Source organism: Zootermopsis nevadensis, unplaced genomic scaffold (assembly GCF_977971745.1).
Source record: "Zootermopsis nevadensis isolate Lab colony 2312 unplaced genomic scaffold, Znev_1.0 Znev_ptg000008l, whole genome shotgun sequence".
NCBI lineage: Eukaryota > Metazoa > Arthropoda > Insecta > Blattodea > Termopsidae > Zootermopsis > Zootermopsis nevadensis.
In genome coordinates this window covers 14,476,653-14,501,600 of record NW_028259140.1, presented here as the reverse complement: position 1 = coordinate 14,501,600, position 24,948 = coordinate 14,476,653, and the positions used below count along the sequence as shown (strand labels likewise).

Here is a 24,948-nt window from a genome sequence, read left to right as displayed (position 1 = left end):
GCCGTGCCCCTACTAAGTAATACCCTGCCATTCGCCTTACAACTGAGGAAAAGCACGGAAAACCTCAGTCAAGGTAGCCGAGTAGTCTAACCACTCGTTGTGCCGACTTGGCCGTCTTTTGGGGACGGCCTCGGCTGGCCTGCTGAACATCGGTCGCCCTCGGTTGCCCTTGGGCGACCTCTGGCAGCCCTCGTTCGGCACGAGTGCCTCCCGAGTTGCCGGACTAAGGGGTTCCCCACACCAGCTAACCTCGAGTCAAATCTCTCAGTCAGTGCTCTGGTGTAGTCGGCAAAGAAAGGGACCCCCAGATCCTCATGTATTTGCCTGTTACTAACGTACCAGGGCGCGTTAGTAACAATGCGAAGACACTTGGATTGCAGAACTTGCAGCTTCCGGACGTGGCTGCGGGCAGCTGGCCTCCAGATCGGGCATGCGTAATCCATCATGGGACGGATGAGCTGCTTATAGAGCAGCACACCGTTCCCGATGGACAGGCCACTTCTCCTATTGATGAGCGGGCCTAGCACACCTAATCGTTGCGCCGCCTTCTTTCCCACCTGGTTGACGTGCGCCGACCACGGACTACGTGGTTCCACCATGGGCCCAAGTTCTCCTGGTCCAGAGAAGGCTTAGCTGGCGCCGATTTGGGCGCTGGCAGGCGCGTGGAGACGCCGTCCTTTCTGCCGCGATCCCCTTTCGCACGCTGTGCAGCGGCCGCCTTGGCTTCCTTCCACTTACTGCAACCTCTATAGTTCGCAGTGTGGTTGCCCCCGCAGCTGCAGCACTTAAGCTGCTGCTTGGGGGTGGCACACGACCCGGATGGGTGAGCGTCCCCGCAGGCCACGCACCTAGGTGCATAACCGCAGTTCCGCTGCGTGTGCCCGAAGCGTTGGCACCGCTTGCACTGCATGGGCCCCTTCGGTGCGACGTACGTCTCCACCTTGACCCACAGATCTCGGTAAGGGAACGCACTTTCGCCACGTCGGGGCCCCGTGCTACCGACACGATGAAGTGTGGCGTAAGGGGACGGTCACCGTCCTGATCCATGGCCCGGCGCGTTGATCGGAGTTGCAGGACACCCTGCACAGCAATGTGCATGGCGGCCAGCTCCTCGCGTACCTCGGCCTCGGGCATGCGCACGCCTAGGTTTTTAATCACCAGGCGCACGCACCGATCCTCGTGGAGGGAGAATGTGTGAAAACTCACACCCTCGCCCTCGCCGAGGGACCGCAGGACCCTGACGGTGGCCCGGAACCCGTCGGCGGTCTCAGGAACAAGAGTCAGGTTTTCTCCCTTCATCTGCGCCACGATCCCGCAGGCCGACTCCGCGCGAATCCTATGCAGGAAACCGCGTACGTCCTTCACCCCAGAGACGTACACCGGGGTTTTGTTACGGCGCTCCCCCGGAGCCGTTTTGTCCACTTGAGCGTGGAAGGAAGAAGCGGCGTCAAATGACATGCCAGTGAGCGGCCCGGACAGGTCCCCGGAAGCCCGGGGAGACCTGCGCCCAGGTGCCTGCTCCATCGAGGAAGCGGGTCCCGGCCGGGAGCCGGGACCCTTGGCTGCGGGCTTCACTGTCCCGCTTGGCGGTTTCAGCGCGGCGGGGTGAGCGGGGGGAGGTCCGCGGGACGACTTCACGTCCCTCACTCCTTTAACCTCTTGCGAGGCCCCGGCTTTAGTGGGGAGCGGTGCCGAGGAATCGACCCCAGCAGTCGCCCCTTTAACCGGTCGCCCGGCCACTACCCCGGTGTACGCCGCGCTGACCTCAGCATAACTGCCGAGTTGCCGGCCACACGAGGTGGCTTGTTCGCCCGTGGAAGCGTTGGTGGAAGTTGCTATTGTTGCCGCCACCGAGCCATCGGGCCGATGAACGTTTGCCGGTGCCGGCAGAGGAGTGGACCCGGCTCCGGACAGTGGCCCGGGCGCCGGGCGCCTAGATGCGGGTTCCGTCGAACCGCCCGAGTTGGACAAGTCCAACTCGTTGGCTTTCCTCTTGCCAGCGTTGGCTCGATTAGGCCCTCCGACCACGGCTGTTGCTGCTGTTGTTACTACTGCTGCTGCTGCTGCTGCTGCTGCCAGCTGTCTCTGCTTTTCCGCTTCGATGGCGTCCAGAAGCTGCTTCCGCACCTGCTGGAGCAGCTCAGGGAGGTGGGCCTTCAGAAAGGCCAGCTCACCTCCTTTCATGTCTCGCCGAGCGCTGAGAAACTCTCCGTGGATAACTATCCGTGAACAACTATTCGTGGACAACTATCCGTGGACAACTATCCGTGGACAACTCTCCTCTCTCATCCTCCTTCTCTCTCATCTATGCCAATAGGGTGTGAGGAGTTGGATTTATAGGCAGGGAAGTGAAAGGTGTAGCCTGCCCCGAGCCAATGGGAGCAGGTATGGGAGTGGACCAATGGTTACACAACGCAACACCCGACGTCCTTGATATTGTCCTCATCAAGGACTTCGTCCTACCGGTGCACCTGACTGTATGCCCCGCACTCAGCTCAGATCACCTGCCCGTCCTCATCGACACCACGTGCCGATCGTCCTTTCAACACCTGCCTGATCGCCCGGACTTCGCGAGAATGGACTGGGCTGCATTCCAGGTTTGCCTCGAAAGCAGACTCCCGGGGAACCCCGTGGTAAACAACGAGGAGGCATTCGACAAGTGCGTCGAGGAGCTGACCAGTGCTATCCTGGAAGCCACAGCAGCGTCCGCTCCCAAGCTTCGACCCCGCGTTGACAGGCGACCGCTTCTGCCCGCTAGTATTCGGGATGAAATACGCCTGAAGAACCGGCTGAGAAGGCGGTGGCAGGTCACGAGGGACCCCGCTCTTAAGACCCAGGTCAATCGACTCCAGAGGTCGGTGACCTATCGTCTCAACGAGTGGCGGAACGAACAGTGGAGCGACACGCTCGAATCCTTGGACTGCGAGGACCAGTCGCTTTGGAAGATGACCATGCGGGTGATGCGATTCCCCACTCCGTCGCCCCCCCTTGATAGTGCCGGGAGGACTGGCTCTCTCGAACCCCGAGAAGGCAGAAGCCCTGGCCGACAGCCTTGAGGTCCAATTCCAGCCGGTAGACAACCCGTCGGACCCGGCTGCAATTGACATGGTTAACGAGGCGATGCGAGCATACGAGTATGCCCCCGCAAGTGAACCGAAATTAACCAGTCCCTTGGAGGTCGCCCAGGCCGTCAAGGGACTCAAGGTTGGCAAGGCTCCGGGCCCCAACGGTATACCGAACAGGGTCCTGAGACATCTCCCACGACGCGCGGTAACCTTTCTCACGAAAGTGTTCAACGCGGTCCTCCGCAGGCAGCACTTCCCCTCGGCATGGAAACACGCTCGCGTGGTGTCCATACTGAAACCGGGGAAGGACCCCACGCTACCTTCTTCTTATAGACCCATCAGTCTTCTCGACACGGTCGGCAAGCTCTGCGAGAAGATCCTACTAACGAGGGTCCTACACGAGGTCAGCGAACGCGGGCTGCTGCGCGACGAGCAGTTTGGGTTTCGACCCAGACACAGCACGTCGTTGCAGCTGGCTCGCCTCGTCGAAAGGGTCAACAGAAACCTTGATGAGAAGCGGCTAACCGGCGCGGTTTTCCTGGACGTGGCCAAAGCCTTCGACACAGTCTGGATCCAAGGCCTCCTATACAAGCTGACCGTCCTCAACTTCCCGTCGTACTTGGTGAAAACCATCTCTTCCTACCTCGCTGACCGGACATTCCAGACGTCCTACCAGTCTGCCACGTCCACATCGAGCCATGCGGGCTGGAGTTGTGCAGGGCGGACTTCTCTCCCCTGTGCTCTTCAGTCTGTATGTCAACGACATACCCACTCCGTCCCGCCACGTCGAGTTAGCACAGTACGCGGACGACACGGCTCTAGTAGCCACGTCCCGTAGCCCAACGCTTCTCGTCAGGTATCTGGAGACCTACCTCAGTAGACTTGAGCTCTGGCTCAGGGCCTGGAGGATTGCTATCAACGTCTCGAAGAGCACCGCGGTTCTCTTCGTTTCAGCGAGAAGACGCATCCAACAACCTAGAGAGGTGCAGTTTCTCGGACAGCCGATCGAATGGGTCAAAACAGCTCGGTATCTGGGGGTCACCCTTGACGCCGGGCTTACCTGGTCGGCGCACATCAACCAGGTGGGAAAGAAGGCGGCGCAACGATTAGGTGTGCTAGGCCCGCTCATCAATAGGAGAAGTGGCCTGTCCATCAGGAACGGTGTGCTGCTCTATAAGCAGCTCATCCGTCCCATGATGGATTACGCATGCCCGATCTGGAGGTCAGCTGCCCGCAGCCACGTCCGGAAGCTGCAAGTTCTGCAATCCAAGTGTCTTCGCATTGTTACTGACGCGCCCTGTTACGTTAGTAACAGGCAAATACATGAGGATCTGGGGGTCCCTTTCTTTCCCGACTACACCAGAGCACTGTCTGAGAGATTTGACTCGAGGTTAGCTGGTGTGGGGAACCCCTTAGTCCGGCAACTCGGGAGGCACTCGTGCCGAACGAGGGCTGCCAGAGGTCGCCCAAGGGCAACCGAGGGCGACCGATGTTCAGCAGGCCAGCCGAGGCCGTCCCCAAAAGACGGCCAAGTCGGCACGAGTGGTTAGACTACTCGGCTACCCTGACTGAGGTTTTCCGTGCTTTTCTTCAGTTGTAAGGCGAATGCCAGGGTATAACTTAGTAGGGGCACGGCCCGCCACCTCCCCCCCCCGATCATGGAGGCCATCAGCTGAAGTGATCTTCCCCCCATGCCGCAGAGGCCTTCAGCCGAAACGGTCCCTCCCTCTCTGGGTTCAAACCCCAGAGATCCAAACAACCAAATTCCTTTGGACAACTTGCCTGACGGGATAACCTCCCATCAGCAGCAACAGATCCCAGTTTGAATGGTCGAGGCTCCCGCCACGACGAAACCCCGTTAGCGATAGCAAAATTTCCGTTTTTTTTTTAAATAAGACCGTTTACCATTTCCAGCAATACGCCTTGTGCGCAGGAATGGTTTCACCTAGGCAGGGACGATGCTTGCGCTTGCGCAGGCCTCCGCCCTCAGTTAGCTTTTTGGTTGGTTTGTTGGTGCTATTGGCATATTCATCGCCCTGATGACGGAGGCAGTATGACCTCTGAAACGTTGGTTAACATCGACCAGACTACACAGCGCAATAACCCAGAAGACAGAAATCTTCATACTCACCGCTGTGAGAACCTCAAGTCTTACACATATATATTTAATTATAAGGTAGAGTTAATAAGTTACTAAATAGAGTGTAGTAGTCATAGTGTATCAGCTTGCATGTAAAAAGCCGTCACTGACGTCACAAGCGTGATATGGAGATTTGCTTATAACCAGTGAATTTCGAAGTCACATCGGACATTTCACGTTACTCGTCAGGGGGAACTCTGCTGGTCTACTCACTTATCGCTATATATATATATATATTCAACATTGTGTTTCACACGGGCTGTACTCATTTCAATTATCAATAAATCATCAACATTCGAACGTCTTCTCGTGTATCCGAACCTACCATCACCGACCATCGTTCCTAGCCGCTCGGGAATATTGCACTCCTGCGGGACTGGCCAATCCCCCGGGATACAACAGTGTTTTTGCTACGTCTGTTTTTTTTTTTTTTGGGGGGGGGGGGGGTACGGATTCTTTGCAGCAACCACGAGATCAAACACGAATAAGTCTGGACGCACCTTGTATGGTACACCTTGCTCGATCATTGTCAAAGATTTGTTAAAGCGTTAATTCTTGTATAATAAAACAAATGAGTCAGAAGGCGGACTGATAAACATAATCAGCTTATTCTGTGTGAAATTACGTACAGTGTACTTCATATTGTAACGTTTCTCATGAAGTATCCTTCAAAAACACAATCGCGTCTTTACGTTTAGTTTCGCGAATCCACAGGACAGCCAAAGTTACAGTTCATGCCGTAATTGATACGCCCAGTCTTAGCTTTTATCTACAGCTGTTTAAATTATTTTTCTGCTACCATAATTAGCGCCCGATGACCTTCCTCGATTTATAATTAACTTTATAAAATATATTTATTAATTGTATATACGTGTAATAACGTCAGTTGGTTTAGAAAGGATTAGAGACACACAAATTGATTCCCACTAATTACGTTTCTCCAATTACAGGATTACCAGAATCCCACTAGAATGTTCTAACGCCGACTATGGTCTAGCCCAGGGGTGGCCAACCCGCGGCCCGCGGGCCGCATGTGGCCCGCCTTGAACATTTTTCCGGCTCGCGAGATTCATCACACTTTTACAAAATATATTTATTTTATAATGGCCAAAGTAGTGAAAACCAATGTATTAAAAAAATACATTATTTGTGCATCCATATATTCAAAAATTATCTGTCGAAATTATGAGAAAAAATTAACTTTGATTTTAAAATAATATTCAAACACAAAACACGCTCAAACATAACGGACGCTAACCTGCAACACCAATTACGATGTGCAAATACCCAAATTGAGATCGATTTGCAAAAGCTAAGTGAAAGAGTGGAGAAACAAATATCGCACTAGTAAAATAAATATTTTTTAATGATTTCATTATTTTTATTTCATTCATATTTATATATTTAATTTTTAGTGCTATATATTTCTTTACAATGTACGCTTAGTATCATTATTATTATATTATCTATGTTTACATGTAAGAATAATAGTAAACACAATAATAATAACTCATTATGTTTCAATTTTTCACTCCAAAAAAATGTCTATAGTGTATCTAAATCTAATATGGGGATATATAATTTTATATGTGGCCCGCGGAGTTATGATGCATTTCCTAAGTGGCCCGAAAGATCATTTGGGTTGGCCACCCCTGGTCTAACCATTGGTTAGGTGTATCTAGCTGGAATATGTTGTGCGGGTAGCCCATAATTATTAGTTTATACCGAATGGACGGTGATTTTAGCTATGGGTTTTGAGTAGGACTTACACATTATAGGCATAAAATTCATTCAAACAATAATGTAAAGTAATTATTTCAAAAATTTTCGTCAATAAATTCTAGAACTTCATTTTCAGCATTAAATTATATATATGTTCTTACACCGCTAAATGTGCATTTAATTAAAATGTAAGATACTCGTATATTAAGTATTGGTTCCGTCCACACAACAAATTTAATGCGTATTAATTATAGCTTTATTGTAGCCACAACATGTTTGTCTAATATCTGAACATCATCATGTAGTATACGATGATGAAAAGTTTATGACATTTTAATTAGTTATTCTAAATTCTTTCACTGTTCGCTGTTAAACTATGAATAGAATTATCATATAATGGATATGATTACGTAGAAATAAACTTTGTTGTTTGTACTTTATGCTTTCTGTTGTTCGAAAAATTAAAACAAGTAATTCGAGCTGGCATGCATGAAATAAAAAATGCATGAAGATTTTTTTGTAAGATATACATATAATTATACAAACATAAGCCATACTCTGTAAGATTCGATTATTCGTTAAGCATGTTTTTTCTCAGTTACAAGTCGCCTTGTTGCAATGTGGACTAATGCCGGAAATCTGCATAGTCAGAGCCTATAATTACTCTTCTGCTGTACTTGGTGCAGGGCGTAGAATAATGGTTTGTGGTTAGTGGGTAATATGTCTGAGAAAGAGAGAGTCACTTGCAGGAGTACAGAAACGGAAACAGTCGTTGTTTAACGTACCAGAGAATAATTGCGCCCTATACCAACTGTCTCTGTCCCTCGTCTGTCTTGCTATGTTTTCCAATGACTCGCATTTCACAGAGAACTCACAAGTCGAAATTAAAGTCGGTCCGTCACTAGGACTAGGTATAGGAAGAACCTTAATTTCCTTACCTATCGCCTTCTGTGGGGAATCTTGCGGACTGGCTCGGGCCTGGGAAGCCGCAGTTCATCTCTGGGACGGCCTCTAAGACGTCGGCAAACTTCTTCAAGACTATGTAACTAATCTATGTTCATTAAATTAAATCCTATTGAAATGTCGAGATAACAAACACGGAGTCAAAATCTACTACATACGAGACTACGGTTAGCAATTAAAATATTATAACGTTGGTTTCTGTGTATAACTACCGTGAATAATTCTACCATTGCTGTACACGGATCCTGGGCTTTGGATAATTCATTTTGTATCCATGTGTTGTGTTGACGATCCTTCAAATCATATGATTAACAACTGCACAGCAGGCGGCAGAGAGTAAGGATTAAGGCTAATTATTACTCCGTCAGTGGTAATAAACTGATACTTGAAGATATCCGTCTTCTGGGTCATCGCCCTGATGACGGAGGCAGTATGACCTCTGAAACGTTGGTTAACATCGACCAGACTACACAGCGCAATAACCCAGAAGACGGATGTCATCAATTAATTCCAGAGGCAAATAGCTTTAAGTACTTAGGAATACTTATTCGCAGTGATCTGAGCTGGGCAGATCATGTGAATTATACACTAATTAAAGCATGGAAGGCTCTCCATTTCGTAATGCGTATACTAAAAAAGGGAAATAACAATACGAAACGTTTAGCTTATACGTCGCTAGTGAGACCGATACTTGAATATGGAGCTGTGTGTTGGGACCCTTACAGGGAAGGACAGGTAAGAGCACTAAATCGGGTGCAGAAGAGAGCGGCTAAATTTGCTAATTTCACGAACGAATCTGGTTGGGAAACATTGGCACAGCGTAGATTGATAGCCCGAATGTGCGCCCTTTTCAAAGCATACACGGGGGGCCGGGCTTGGAAAATGATAGAGGATAGATTATTAAAGCCATGCTACCTGGGCAGGGACGATCATACTCGGAAAATTAGGACTAGGAAACAAAGAACGGATGTAGGCAAATATTCCTTTGTAAATAGGACCATAAGAAGCTGGAACCAATTACCTCCAGGCGTGCTAGAGTCTTTCCCCTGTAAATTAGGCACCTTTAGAAAGAGGGTCAGAAAAGTAGTTACAAGCTAAGGGTTATTAAGTTGGGAATAAATGGTGATAAGTGAAGTGAAGTGTCTTAGTCTCCAAGTGATGAAGGGCTGTAGTTCTTTGGGATAAAATTTTCATGTACTGAGAGCGGACTTTATATTCTACTCTTAAGTATTGTGATTAATTAGTGGATGTGTGTTTTTTTATTGTGTGTCAGATGTTTTATTTTGAGTGTGGTATGTTGTATTGTTGTGTCTCATTGTATTGTTGTGTGAGTGCATCAGTTCATGACGTTTGTAATACATTACAGTTATTGTCTTATGTCTAGGTGGTATTAAGTTCTTTTTTTTAAGTTAAGTACTTGAGGTTGGATGGTTTTGTAATTTATGAGTTGGTTGATTTTGAGTGGGATGTGTTGTTTTTGTTGTGTCCTTTTTTATTGTTTTGTTCTGTCTCTGTGTTGATGTATCTCATTGTATGTTGTGTCTTATGGTTTTTGTTGTGTCCTTTGTTTATTGTTTTGTTGTGTCTCATTGTGTTGATGTATCCCATTGTTTGTGTGTCATATTGTTTTTGTTGTGTCCTTTTGTTTATTGTTTTGTTCTGTCTCTGTGTTGATGTATCTCATTGTTTATTGTGTCTTATTGTTTTTGTTGTGTCCTTTGTTTATTGTTTTGTTGTGTCTCATTGTGTTGATGTATCCCATTGTTTGGGTGTCATATTGTTTTTGTTGTGTCCTTTTGTTTATTGTTTTGTTCTGTCTCTGTGTTGATGTATCTCATTGTTTATTGTGTCTTATTGTTTTTGTTGTGTCCTTTTGTTTATTGTTTTGTTCTGTCTCATTGTGTTGATGTATCTCATTGTTCTGTTCTGTCTCATTGTTTTGTATGTTATTGTAGGACACTGCCACCGGGTATAAACCCATTTGCAGTCAATAATAAATAATAATAAAATACTCACCGCTGTGAGAACCTCAAGTCTTACAAACTGATACTTATTTCTGTAAATGTATCACAGTAATGAAATAATAGGTAAAATAATTCAGGCGAAAACTTGACCGGGTCTGATCAGGGTTCGGATTCTACTTTTCCACTCAGGCTCCCTTTAACCAAATTTTCATTTGTGTATCTATATTTGAGAAGCGAAGGTAATTTACTGCCGGGCTTATTTAAGTTGGCATTGTTCCATAGTTTGCTAATGTTTTATTCAGTTTTGTTTGTGTTCTTGTAGTCTTTGTTATTGCTTGAATGGGTTATATCAAATTTGTATCGAATTCCTGTTTCAACTTGCTAACAACACCGTCCGTGAAGAACACCTCTGGAATTTTGTTGTATTCCAAAGAGCACACTATTCCGATCTTGTAACACTATTCTTTCTTGCACGAAGTGTACAAATTATGAAGTTCTCCTTTGTGCATGTGAGTGGTGTCTTTGGTTCTCTTGAAGGACTGTGTAGGCCGCTCTGTGGGACAAGAGCTATGGCCTTGAGATGTGCAGCTCGAACAGTGGGTGCAGTGAAGTCGGAGCTCAGTTACAAGGCAGACTCGACCGAGTTCACTTCGTGTGGTAAATTCCATTTCAAAAACATTAACCCATTTATAATAGGCCTGCCATATTCATCGCTGTTGTTTCTACTCAGCACGAACAGAATGCAAAGCGTGGGCAGAGGTGTAAAGAAAATAGGGGGACGTAAAGTAATACACAGCCAAAGTAGAGAAATGGTGATAAGTGTTTACAGTTTATGAAGAAAGAAGCTGACAGTGGAAAAGTGATTAACGTTAATCAAATACAAAATCGTGTTTCTGAAGCTACTGGTGTGTCCAGAAGTACTCTGAAACGCATTCTAAAAGAGTACGAACATAATAAACGAGTGGGAAAAGAATTCAGCACGCCTCACAAAAAACGACCAAGGAGGAAAATTGAAACTGATGTAGATGATTTTGACAAGTGTGTAATTCGAAGAACGATTAACGAATTTCACACTACACAAGGCGGGCGTCCTACTTTAAAATCGTTGTTGGCAGTATTAAGAAAAAGATTACCTTCAGTGGCGGGAAGTGGGCTCTTTGGAAAATAATTAGAGATTTAGGCTTCAGGTATAGATGGCTCGAAACGAAGTTAATTCTAAACCTTCCACCAAATTCGGTATTAGTAGTGGACAACGCAGCTTACCGTAACGTACAACTTAATCCGGCTCCAACTTCTTCATCCCGAAAAAGTGCTATGATCGACTGGCTTTCAGATCGCAGCATTCCTTTCAGTGACGGAATGTGTAAGCCCGAATTGTATTCTCTAATTAAACTGCGTAAGCCACAATTAAAAACATTCAAAATTGACGCTCTATTGGCTGAACATGGCCACTCTGTCCTTCGCTTGCCGCCATGTCACCCAGATCTTAATCCAATAGAACTGATATGGGGATTGGTCAAAGAATGTCAGTTTCCGTCTAGATTATGCTATGAAACTAGCTGAGGAAAAGTTTAGTATCATCACAAAGGAAGAATGGAGCTCGAGGTGCAACAAATCCCGTCAGTGCGGACAGAATTACTTGCGGTTGGAACCTGTTATTGACGACGTTTCGGAAGAAATTATAGTTAATTTACAAGACGACAGTGATACCAACAGTTGTAGCAGTAGTGAGGAAGAAGTTGCAGAAGAATATGATGGGGAATTAAGTGGAATAGAAGCTTTGTAAAATGTTCATCAGCAGCTGTAAGTAATTCAATCTGCACTGATGTTTTTGTGTTTAGTAGTACAGAGAAAGCTGTTCTCCTACGTGCCCCACTACAGCTAGCAGACGGCGTCAGTACCCTCCCGCACGCACATTTCACATTCTCAAGATGGGAAGTAGGGAGTATTTTTAGTCACATACAACGGATGTGAGGCACTAGTGTATCAACTCACGAGATCTGACACTTTTCTTGTTTCTCTGCTCCTTTTATTTCTGTTTTTCTTATTTTCTCGTTGGGTATTTAAGGAGGAATACGAACAAGACTCAGTGAGCCCACTTACCTGCTTTTCTTTGACGAGTGCAAAACGAAGGCCGAAGAACTAAAAAATCATTTGCATTTTATGTTAATATTCCCCCTCGTTCTCTCCGCAGTAAATTGCGAGGATATACGAATTTATGCTGTGGATAAAATGTCCGGACTATTTTTTTGTCTGACTGGTGAACGGAACCAACATTTACAGGAAGATGTTAACGGACGGGAAATTTTCTCACGGCTGGTCTTCTGCGTAGAAACGCCGTGTGGTCGTGTATGTAGACGCAACGTTTCGGACGAACACACCGGCTCCATCTTCAGCCCTTATATGTTGCCTTTTTGATATTTAAGGTTATTACGGCGGGGAGTGTAAAAATGGGGTACTGCGACATTTTGACTCGTAGAAGTTGTCCGACGTTCCAGAGATGCTTACTGTCTCCATCATTAAGGCGCCCTGATGATGTAGGCAGTGCGCACCTCTGAAATGTCGGTCAGGATTTAGAAAGAGCTGAGTGTTATCTGCACTGATCTTATTTTATTCGCATGTTCCTGTGACAGCAGCCTCTGTCAAAGACATGGAACCAGGTGATGAAGGCCTCTTTCATGACGCGCTCTCAAAATTTTCCTTAAACACCAAGGGACGTCGTGATAAACTACATTCGCATTAGCCGATTCCTGACTGAGATTCGAACTTGGGGACTTTACTATAAGAAGCGGGAGTACAGACCACTACAAAACAACCTTATATATATGTGAGTTGGTTGGGGCAGTATAATTAAGATTTATAGTCGTTAAATATACGCATACATACTTCACTTGTACAGGTTTTGTCTATAATTGGCTCAGACATTCAAAACACTGTAAGAAGGCATTCTTACAGACGAGGAACAAATTTAACGACCACTTTGAAAAAGTTTCTTCTTAACAATTTAAAGGGGGTTTAAATTATTGGCGACATTTCGCGGTAAATGTGTAGCTGTTTTATAAAACTCAAGCAGCAGAGATAGAAGAAACCTATCAACAGATCTTGGGGTCCAGTGCATACTCGAATTTATGGCCTTGCTTTCATTTATCACAACAGCCACAATAAGATGAGAACTTCAGAGGCATTGACCTCAGAATTTAAGGCTCTTAACCGAACTTGACGAAAATTGTTAGTTGGTTCTTCAAAGTAAATAAGACGTAAGACTGTCGTTCAATTAAACAACACACATTTAGCTGATGGCATAATGGCTTCGTCCAGAGGACGCTAAGAGATTATGGAACTTGTGCAACATATTTTCAACTTACTTTTAACTGATGCTATCAGCCCCATGTTCACAACGACGTGGACGTCATTCCAGAGATTCGGGTGTTTGTCACGCTTGGAAGATTCTAATGCTCTGTAAAAATGCATGGTTAAACTATTTGCTTTCCGGTTTTGTTCAAGTGTATTGTAGGATTTAGAACGTGATTCATTTTATTTTGAATGCACAAACTGGATAATTTTAGAAGGTATATTAATATGTAGACTAAGCCGATCGCATTGGCCGCTGCCTTACACTGAGATCGCGTGGTCGAATACCGCCCGGAGCACGTTTGTTAATCACCGTATTCATTGCCACAATCCCTCATTTGCCTGTGTTCTGCCTTGGGCTGATACGCTGTGTAGACAAACATGGATTAAACCCTGAGAGTGGTTACCGTGACTGAGGGAACCGGGGTGAAGCATCGGACACTAAAAGTGGCATGTAACGCACGAGTTAGCGTAATTCACCTGAAACTTTTTATTGCAGGTTGTCAGTACCTTACTCCATTGTGATCCTTTACTCAGTCACGTGACATTAAAGCGCATGCGCTATGCGTGGAACCGAGGGAGAGAATTGTAGTGCCTCGGAGACAAGACTGCAGCACAGCTGTTTGTCCAAATAAGAAAGGTAGCCCATCACGCGACAAAGCACACTTGCCTGACGGGATAACCTCCCATCAGCAGCAACGGATCCCAGTTCTAATGGTCGAGGCTCTCGCCACGACGAAACCCCGTTAGCGTTAGCATAATTTCCGTTTTCTAGTTAAGACCGTGTACCATTTCCAGCAATACGCCTTGTGCGCAGGTATGGTGTCACCTAGGTAGGGACGATGCTTGCGCTTGCGCAGGACTCCGCCCTCAGTTAGCTTTTTGGTTGGCGTCAAAGCACAAAGAGTACGCTTCCAAACAGACGATAGCATATTAAGGCATGTAGTGTGCTTGCAGTTAAGCTCCATTGGCAGTAGGCTGTGTGAATTACAGAAGCGTTCTGGACATGTCACTGAGAAGAACCCACAGCTCTACCGGAATTGTAACCCCGACTGCCCTGTCCTTAGCCTGGCCATTCTGATAGTTACTTAGATATCCGAAAATAGTGTACTTTGCGAAAAAGTAGAAAAATTAATAACGAATTATGTATTTATCTCTATTTTTGCAGCTTTTTTACTGCACCGTACACTGAAAACATCGATTTTTGGAGGCGTATTTGCGCGGAAAATGGAAAAAAGTGATAAACTTTAGAGAGATGCCGAATTTTGTTCAAAGTTACGAAATACAGTCAGTCCTCCCTTTACGAAGATACAATTACGAAATTTTGCTCGTATGAATTTGTGTAATGAAGCAATTACACTCCTTTGGCCCGTCAAATTAACGCGAACTCTATTTAAGTATTCTGAACAAAATAGACCACTTGCTAACGAAAACAAAATAAGCAATATCACCCGGTATATGTGTCAGTTCGTCTTATTCTGTTCCTTGGCGTGCATCTTGTGAAAGATTTTGCTGTATTTTATAAGAATTTTATGGTTAATTCCACCGTTTGTATGTTTCGTTTCAGGCAATAAAATTGTCGATTTCTAATTCTTTTGGACATTTTTCTGTCGTACAGGAACGTAATCCCCAATTAAACATTTCACTTATGGGATATGGCGACTCATTTTACGACTTTATCCGGGATTGTAACTAAACATAAGAAGGGGTTCTGCCCGTTTTTAAGAAATTTGTTATACAGTTAGTCCTGTTAGCCATAGATTGTGAGTTGGAGTGGCAGTGAAGTGTTCCTGGAAGTAGTCTACAGTAATGCACCAGAAGATGCAGAAGTTATTATCGATAATGAAATGCAGATTTCTGACTGCCGTTTCTGTTATACAAAAGTAATTTAGAGAGTCTGTCTATTACGTTTCCCTCCGCTTGTCTCTCGAAAGTTTCGGAATTACTTTGAAACTCTAAAAATTGAATAGGCGAAGGAACTTCGCAAATGCTGAATAAATCCGCATTACCCTCCCCACCCCTCTCCATAGTCCTATCTTTTTACATCGATTCAGAAGCTTTATGTTGGTCTGGGGGACGAATTACTGCAGTCTGTCACGTGGAGGACACGGTCATTGGATGATATGCAGAAATTTGTTCAGGTTTGAGGCTTTCACACGGTAAATGTTTCAGAGTAATGTGCTACCTCCGTCGTCAGTATTGAAATGTATACAGCCATCTGTTCTTGCGAACAGTGCACATTGAAGCAGAGCAGTGCCTCCCAGATGCCTTCCTTCAAATTCAGTTTGCCACAAACTCTCTAGCAAGAAAATTTCGTAAGTGTCCATTCTAGACTCTCGCGAGGTCTGGTCCAGTGCTCTTCAATTCAGGATTGCATGATAACCCTCACCATGGCTACATGGTTCTGCACCCTGTGTCTTGAATTTGCGTGAGCTTCTACCCGAATAATATAATTATAAGAGAAGGCTTATATGTTATTTACGCGTCGTATTTGTTTCTGCTGCTCTCGTTACCACGTCGCATCGCGGTCATGCTGCTGTTTGCTGCGCAAAGGCTGTGTGCAATGAATGTCTAAAGTTTACAGCGCGCGCTGCATGTAGAGTGCATCGTTAAAGAACGCTCTGTAACCAGATACATGCGGAATTTATGAAAACTAGAGCAACGCACTCCTGTCGGAGTACATTCTCTAGAGTCTTTGTCGTTCTTTCTCGATAATTTCGCGTTTTTCATCTATCTGTTTTTGTTGATATTTAATACTTCGTTTTTCAGCGTGTTTCTTTTTGTTCTTCTGTTCTTGTTTAATAAGTTTTTCTGCGTGTTGTTAATATGGTCTCGCTTATCAATGTAAGTCTTCCTTCGCTTTTCTTTATTTCATAAATAGGTCTGATGTTTTAGTTATTTACGTCGCCGTTCAGAGGCTAACTGTCCTTCACCCTAGCTCTATTGAAGCTGACTGCTTTACTTTTACCTGGATTTATCTTCATTTCATGTTCTACCGCCCATTCCCATAATCTATTCAAATCTGTCTGTAACTTATCAATGTCACTACTATCCATTATTTTCCTGTATATTAATAAATCATCAGCGAAAAGCCATATATTTGAATCAATGTTTTTCCAAATATCATTAACATAAGCTAGGAATAGCAAGGGACCTATTACGCTCCCTTGCGGCACTCCTGACGTTACCCTGACTTCATGAGATAGTTGCCCGTCCACTCTTACTCTTTGCGAGCGTCCTAAGAGAAATTCCTTTACCCATAACACTACCCTCAAGTCCACACCGGTTGCAGCAATTTTTGTAATCAGCCTATCGTGTGGGACTAAATCGAAGGCCTTTGAAAAATCTATTAAAACCGCATCAGTCCTGATTCCCTCGTCCAATGAATCAGCAACATCTTGACAAACCGTGACTACTTGACTTTCGCATGAGTACCCTGGTCTAAACCCATATCGACCCTCATATAACCACTCACTCCTTTCCCAGACTTGCCTTAGATAACCTGCTATAACGTGATCCATTTGCTTACAAACCACTGAGGTTAATTGAATAAAAATTTACTTGGATATTATCCATCGTCTAGTAATAAAACGTAAAAAACGTAAAACGACGTTTCGGAGATGGGGCTCTATCTCCGTCTTCAGGTTCCTACTCAGTTGGGCCCACTAGATAGAGCTAATCCCTATCTCCGGACAAATTAAAAAGTTGAAAGTCCCAGAATAAAAAGGCATAACCACACCATCCATCTGTGGGACGTAAAAGAATAGGGATTAGCTCTATCTAGTGGGCCCAACTGAGTAGGAACCTGAAGACGGAGATAGAGCCCCATCTCCGAAACGTCGTTTTACGTTGTTTTTTTTACGTTTTATTACTAGACGATGGATAATATCCAAGTAAATTTTTATTCAATTGACTCTTCACCATCGTCAAGAAGTTTTAGATTTGATACACTGAGGTTAAACTGGCCGGTCTATAGTTCCCAACTACCGATCGATCTCCCCCTTTATAAATAGGAACCACTATAGCCTTCTTCCAGTCCCCTGGGATAGAATTGTTGTTCATCGTTACCTCCAGCAGACGCGCAAGGTATGGAATCATTGCTTCCCCACCTAACTTTAAAATTTCCCCGGGGATGCCATCTGGTCCGACGGATTTATTTTTCCCGATTGCTGCTATCCGTTTCCTTATGATATTGATATTAATGGTAAACGTTTTATCTGAATCTGTTGATTGCATTAGCTGATTATTTAGCGGATTTATCCGTTCGCAACTGAATACCGACGCATAATAAGCGTTTAGGGAGTTGGCCTTTTCTATTTGATCTGTGATGAGGCTTCCTTTAACGCCCTTGATTGCAGGAATAGTTTCTCTATTACCTTTACGTCTTTTAACATATTTGTAAAATTCTGTCCAGCTTCTACCTTCGCTTTGCAAGACCGAAGTTAAGAATGTCCCCTGAGCCCTCTTTTTCTCTATCAGTAACTCCTTGGATAACCGTTTCAGCTCCGCTTGGTACTGCCCTCCAGATTTTCTCTTATTATACACCCTCCTCACCTTTACCTTTAGCCGTTTCACTTCCTTGGTATAGTATTCCGGATCCGGATTTTTACTCAGGATTGTTTGAGGTACGAAACGATCGATACCCTCGAAGACTATATCCTTATAACTTTTCCATATCTCCTCTATACTACCACCATTTCCAGCCCATAATTTAAACTTCTCCCAAAGAAAGGCTCGTAAGCCTAAAACATCTGTTTTGCGGTACACCCGGACTAATCTTTCTACCTGAGGTTCGCAGCAATTTTCTTCCCATTCCACTTCCAAAAACACCCCACTGTGGTCACTGATCCCCTGTACAATGCTGCAAGAGGTGAACGAACTTTCAGGCCGGACAAGATAAACATCCAGCAATGCAGCTGTTCGTGCGCGGCAAACTCGTTCGTTCGTTTATTGTTTAAAACCGTGTTCGTGGTTACCAGCATCGAGCGCGGCAGCCGTGTTCGGCTGTTGATCGACGCTGTTCGTCAGTTCTCGCAAGATGACCATAAATACAGCACGTGCAACGGCTGCCTTTATGTTGATGTTCAACATTATGGAAGAAAATAAGAAACCGAAACGAAAAGTGCGTTGGTGGATTAAGGAATTGTATCGTCAGCGAATGCAATATGGAAATAGACATATGCGAGACATGACATTTGAATTAGTGGAGGATACAGTTAAAAATTTTACTCGAACGTCATTATCGGATTTCGAACACATAACCTCATTGATCGAGCCAAGAGTTCACTTTTGTTATGGTAATTAACAATTTTTGAATTCCACAACACCTCTTTAGATTTATAAATCTGTATGAGAGCTACACACTTTTCATTCTCCATTTTGCAACGACGGAACGTCACAAGACCGTCTCAACTGAGAGAGCACAGCACACTGAAATCCCTTTGCCGCGGGACAAAGAACCGCTCCGATTTGGCTCGACGCGCGCCAAGTTCGAGCGCGGCATTGTTCGCTCTGCCACGCGTGGCAACATGGTATCGACTTTGCGAGGCAAAGCAACGAACATTGCCTCGCGCGGCAGCCGCGCGCAGTCGATACACGGCTTAACACGAACATTTCAATAACGGATAACAGAGGAAAAGAATTGATAGACACAGACGTATTTATTTTTTAATGAACATACCACAAATGAAAGCGACAATCTTCAGAGACTTATTCAACTACCAAACACAAACAGATGTGTACGGAACGTGTACGGAATGTCAACAACCCTACGTACATGGAACGAAGGAAATTATTGTTGGTGACCGTCAAAAGTACATGATTTTGGAAATAAATAGTTGACTCGAAATGGACTACGCACGTTTGAAATAATGAGAATGAGACAAGACAACCAATTAATGTATGGAAAATATTGGAAATTGCAAAGTGCGGTCGAATTTGTGGACATTAACGGTACTAGAAACGACGGACATTTTAAAGCATGGCGACGTTATAACGATGAATGGCTTATCTTCGACGATAATCACATTATGAAATCTAGAAAATTTTACAACAAATATAAAAGTGACACATTTTTACTATTTCAAATCATGGAATAAAAAATGTTACGTCATTTGTTTACTCTCCGTTGTATTGGTATATTGACGTCAACAATCCCCTTTCGTTATTACTCTTAGCATTTTCACAGAACAATACGTCTTTAAAAAATAAGACAACACGCTGATAAACGGAGTATTAAATATCAACAGAAACCGATAGACGAAAAACGCGAAATTATCGAGAAAGAACAAGGACTGTAGAGAAAGCGCTCCGAAAGGAGCGCGTTGGTCTATTCTTCTATTCTCTACTATAAAAATTTCTGATTCCCCGTCGTCTTCAAACAATTTGTAGCCAAACATTACTCGGCATTGTTGTGTTGGTATACCAACACACAAGTGTTTTAACGCCCTTCCTTTCATTGTATGCCGAGTAAACAGCTGACGTTTCCTAGGTAACAACAATGCCGAGTAAACCGATGAGGAGCTCCGAAAGGAGCGCTTTGCTCTAGTACAATAAAATTCTGAACGATCCATTTCAGCAGCATTATTATATTGAATATTGACTTATGATATTCACAGCGGTAAAAGTTTAGTTTTGTATGGATTATGACACCATCTAGAACTGTAATTGGTTCGTGAACCTATGTTATAAAGAATTTCCTTTTTTAAAAATTTCAAGATGTTGAGTATATTATAACTTCATCTCCTACCAAAAGCAACAATACAATAAAATTCTGGACGTTCCATTTCAGCAGCAGTCTTCACTCAATAAGGGAACTGTAGCAACTAATTTTGTTGTTGCTAAGCGCAGTATAAGCTTTGTCCCTGGAAAGAAGTTACTCAATTGGTGAACAACGTAACCAATGGCATGTCGCGTCACGTATACGGATCAGCTGATAGACAACGATTGCCTGGCGGTAGTACAGTCGTGAAGGGAAGTCTTCAGGTGAAAGGTGGAAGTTCTGGAAATTGTTGGTGGACAAGCCGGTTGAAGCGTTGGGAAGAAAATTGCAAATGTTGATTTAACAGAAGTCTTTGTAAGGCTCCAAACATCATAGTTATAAAAACACTTTTGTGTATAACTAAGGTTTTTCGGTCGCGTTTCTATCATCCATAATTTTTTCTGTGTCCGCAATGATGAAGGGTGAAGTTGAACACTTCTTGGAAGATTCTTCTCATCGTGATACAAGACTTCATGGTGTGTTCAATAAAATTTCTGATATTTGGCAACATCAGAACTGGCAGAAAATGACGTCAGACGTTATAGAGTCCATTCTTCCAGAAAGGTTCAATGTTCCAGTTGCCATCCGTAAGTGTTACATTTGTTTCTTACTATAACACATAGATTTTACTACTCATTTTAATATGTAAGTGAGATGAGCCATTATGACTCTGAACATGAATGTTTATTTTGCATGCACAATTGTGATGTAAAATTCTCTTTCCAAACACCCGTCTCACAAAAGGATGTAATCATTATTAACCGTGGTTATATTGGAATATTAAAATATGCAGAGTATTGAAGAACAAAGAAATGCATGAACAAAGAAAGTTTCCGACGCCTGTTTAGACCCTATCTGCCAGAAATATCGATTTTGTCTCAGCTCAGCTGTTTGCACTTTCAGTAGATCGATTTTACATGGGTTAGTTTAGCTGCTATTTTACTGCAAGATAGTTTTTGGCAATATCACGATAAAGAAACAAGGTAATACCATTCTTAGAAAGAATATTTGGTACTGCTGTTTGTTCTTTACGGTCAAATTTCATGTGAAGTTCCATATATTGTAGAGAGGGCATGCGATATATGCAGACATGTTGATGGAAATTATGGGAAAGGTATCACATGGTAGGGGTCGGTTGAGGGCGTTTTGAAACTCAAGAAAATCCTTTGGTTCTACATAGTTTCCTAGTTCAATACTAAAATTCATGATTCCCCGTCGTCGTCAACCAATTTGTATCCAAAAAATGATGTCATCAAACAAACGTTTGTTGACTCGGCATTGTTGTGTTCTATTATAACCAACCAATTTGTAGCCAATTTGTTTACTCGGCATTGTTGTGTAGTCTGGTTGATGTTTGCCAACGTTTCGGAGGTCATACTGCCTCCGTCATCAGGGCGATGAATTCATCACTACACAGCGCAACAACCCAGAAGACATAAATCTTTATGTCTTACTAAGTTACGATTTCAGTCCTGAAGTTCTTACAGGTCTGTCTAGAAGATAATGTAAAATACATGGCAAAGAATACGATTTCCTCTAAAGTGTTTCTAACGTTGTTTTGCTCTAATAGTTCTCGGAGGATTGCTTCGACAGGAATCTGTCTCCAGTAGAGATGATCACTGTCAAGGGTTGGTAATCGTGATTATGATGTTTCTGTTTATGCAGAAGAAATCAATACATCAGAGTAGCACACTTTTACTGAATTGTATGGAATATTTAGAACTTTTATAAAGCATATTTTAAATTCATACTTATCGAAATGGGACGTGCCTGGTTTGTGCAATAAAAAAATCTCTCACAAGAACCGAAATATTAAAAAAAATTATAGCCTACAACAGCAGAACTACGATCCAGAGTTTGAGTGTCTGGTCCGGATGTTGACAAAGGTCGAGATGTTGTCATGGAGACGACACAAGATGGCTTCTGTCATGATAGTCTTTTAAAGTAAGCCGAATCGAGATCGCACACAAAAGAAATTTTCTGAGTCTTTAAGAATTCTAGAGAGATAGGTTAAGATGCGGAACAATTATTTGCAGCTGTTCACTGATTAGTAAAATGCCATTATGAGGCTAAATACCAAAGCTGAAAATTCTATGTTAGAAAATAACAAATGCCCTTTTAAAGTGTAAGTGTGCATTCGAGATTATGATTACGTAAGAAATAATTTAGGGATGTCTAAAACAAAACGACATTAGTCCAAAATGGATAATTCTTAATTAGTATTGGCATCTTAAACCTGCAATCGTAACTGTTAGTATCGTTCTGGAAATAAGTAAATTATTCTAGGATAAACTGAGTGATTAAATATGCAGCGCTGTATTTTTCAAGGAGAAGCAACTTAACTTTTTTTGTTTTTGTATTATTTAAGTAAAAGTTAAGTACATATGTAACTTTAACTATATTCTCATGTTACAACACATGTGAATGCATTGATACAAAATTGGATTTTAAGACTTGTTGACTGGTTCAAATGCTGGAAAGAGTTTCTCATTGTGATCTGTTACAAAATTTATTCCAGTATTTTCTCGATTTTAAAAAAGGATTTTTTAAAAATTTTAAATTTCTTCAATCAGAATGCGTCTTACGTTTGATGGAATCTAAGAATAGATGTAAATTAAATTGACTATAGCTCCAAGGAAAATCTTCATGTCCATAACACAAGTCATGGGACAGTAAACACGAAGATTCCAGCAAAGAGGATTCCGAAAGAATGAATACAAAGATGTTTTATGTTTGAATATTGACAATTCCTATTGTAATTTACGTATTTTCTTCCTGAAAACCCTTTACTAAATCAATGGATGGCACTGGATGGAAATGTCGTCTTGACACTCGGGCAGATTTAGGCCCGGAAATTGAGCTGGGTATGACGAGGCTGAGGCAACAGCCTTATTCACTAGAGGAAGATCCGTGCCTTGGAGTTGGTTGGTTTCGAATCACCTGGTTTGGTTGTTTGGTTAATTTTGTTAGGTTCTTGTATGTGCTGAAACATTTCTTCTTCTTCAGGTGAGTAAACGAACCATTTAGAAGGCTGTGAATGTGGATTCTGAGTTGGAAACGTTATGGAATCCTGCTGGGAATACATTAAAACAGGGGTGGCCAACCCAAATGATCTTTCGGGCCACTTTGGAAATGCATCATAACTCCGCGGGCCACATATAAAATTATATATCCCCATATTAGATTTAGATACACTATAGACATTTTTTTGGAGTGAAAAATTGAAACATAATGAGTTATTATTATTGTGTTTACTATTATTCTTACATGTAAACATAGATAATATAATAATAATGATACTAAGCGTACATTGTAAAGAAATATATAGCACTAAAAATTAAATATAAAAAATATATAAATATGAATGAAATAAAAATAATGAAATCATTAAAAAATATTTATTTTACTAGTGCGATATTTGTTTCTCCACTCTTTCACTTAGCTTTTGCAAATCGATCTCAATTTGGGTATTTGCACATCGTAATTGGTGTTGCAGGTTAGCGTCCGTTATGTTTGAGCGTGTTTTGTGTTTGGTGAATTTCATTTTCGAAAAAAACGATTCGCAGGTGTAAGTTGAACCAAAAGCGCTAACAACCTTTTGAGCCAGATTTCTCAAATTGGAAAATTTCTCTTTTGTGACGTAAGTGTTATAAAAATCTATTTTTGATTCTGATGTTTCAAAAATGTGTTTTAATTCAATATTGCACTGTAAGTCAACCAGTTCCATTTGGAGATATTCTGGGGCCGACTCGATTTTAACATGAAAGGGAGATGAATATATTTCAAAAATTTTGTTGTATTTGTCTAACTCTAAATTACTGAATCGGCTTTCAAAAGCAGCTGTAAGTTTTCTTATTTCTTTTGCATATTTGATGTAATTGTTACATTTTGATTTCTTAAATTCTTTCAACAATGGAAAGTGGTGAGCGTTATTACTTTTCAATTTCGATTCAAATAACAACAATTTCTTCTGAAATGCTTTGATGTGATTAAATGTATCGATTATAAGGTTATCTTTTCCTTGCAATGATATATTTAATTGATTAAGTTGGATGCACAAATAATGTATTTTTTTAATACATTGGTTTTCACTACTTTGGCCATTATAAAATAAATATATTTTGTAAAAGTGTGATGAATCTCGCGGGCCGGAAAAATGTTCAAGGCGGGCCACATGCGGCTCGCGGGCCGCGGGTTGGTCACCCCTGCATTAAAAGGTAGAGAAACAAAGTGTCTAACGTTGTATTTTGTTTGGAATGTTTTTAAAGTAAAGCACGCTATGAATTATGATGACAACAGGGGCTAATTGAATTTTGTCGTATCTCGTAATTTGGGATGCCGTTCCAACAATCTCTTTGCAATCTATAATTAGTTTAATTCAGTATCCGTATGTTTCACAAGTTAATAAAAAGTTTGTAAATGAGTTTTTGTACTACAGAGAAAAGTACAAATTACACATGTCTGACTAAATTCAATAACAGATTATACTCAAAGGTTAGTTTAACGCCATTGTTCTGTGGACGATATTGGAGTGTTAACTGTGTTAAAACTTGTAGGGAGCTTGGCAGTAGTAGGAAATCAGCCAACAGATTTCTTGTTCAGAACAGTCCGACACTGGTCCTGTTCTGTTTCTAACTTACTCGTATAATGACAAAACATTAAATAAATCTGCATCTGTAAAATTAGAGGATTATTTTTAAACGTAGGTCTATTCATTCTTTCGGCGCAATACACAACTGACAACAGGAACTGCAAAAACCAGACATTAATTTGTCGTTAATGTTGATTAAATTGTACGGTCAGTAAGAAAGTTGTAATTTTATGAAATGTTAATTCGCTTGAACTGAAAAAGCAAATTATCGAAACGCGCATTTCAACTTTCGTCAGCTTGCGCTGAGTGTACCAGAATTTCTTGCTTTTGAAGCGTGAGAATGCGCCCATGGGGAATCCTTATTACTTCAAATTACCGTGAACATTTACATT

At 42.7% G+C, this 24,948-nt stretch overlaps 1 protein-coding gene and 1 long non-coding RNA gene across 2 annotated transcripts in view; one reads left to right on the top strand and one right to left on the bottom strand.

Annotated features, from left to right (window-relative positions):
• LOC147874487 (uncharacterized) overlaps positions 1-13,612 on the bottom strand; it is a 21,255-nt gene extending 7,643 nt beyond the window's left edge. Inside the window, exon 1 of the mRNA XM_087345229.1 lies at positions 13,220-13,612. Within this exon, the coding sequence (XP_087201355.1) occupies positions 13,220-13,325 (106 nt within the window). The 5' untranslated portion in view covers positions 13,326-13,612. The remainder of the gene's footprint in view (positions 1-13,219) is intronic.
• LOC110840596 (uncharacterized) lies at positions 11,224-24,948 on the top strand. Its single transcript, XR_015534187.1, has 3 exons — positions 11,224-11,657; positions 19,996-20,552; positions 22,972-24,948. It is a non-coding gene; the product is annotated as an uncharacterized LOC110840596 (long non-coding RNA).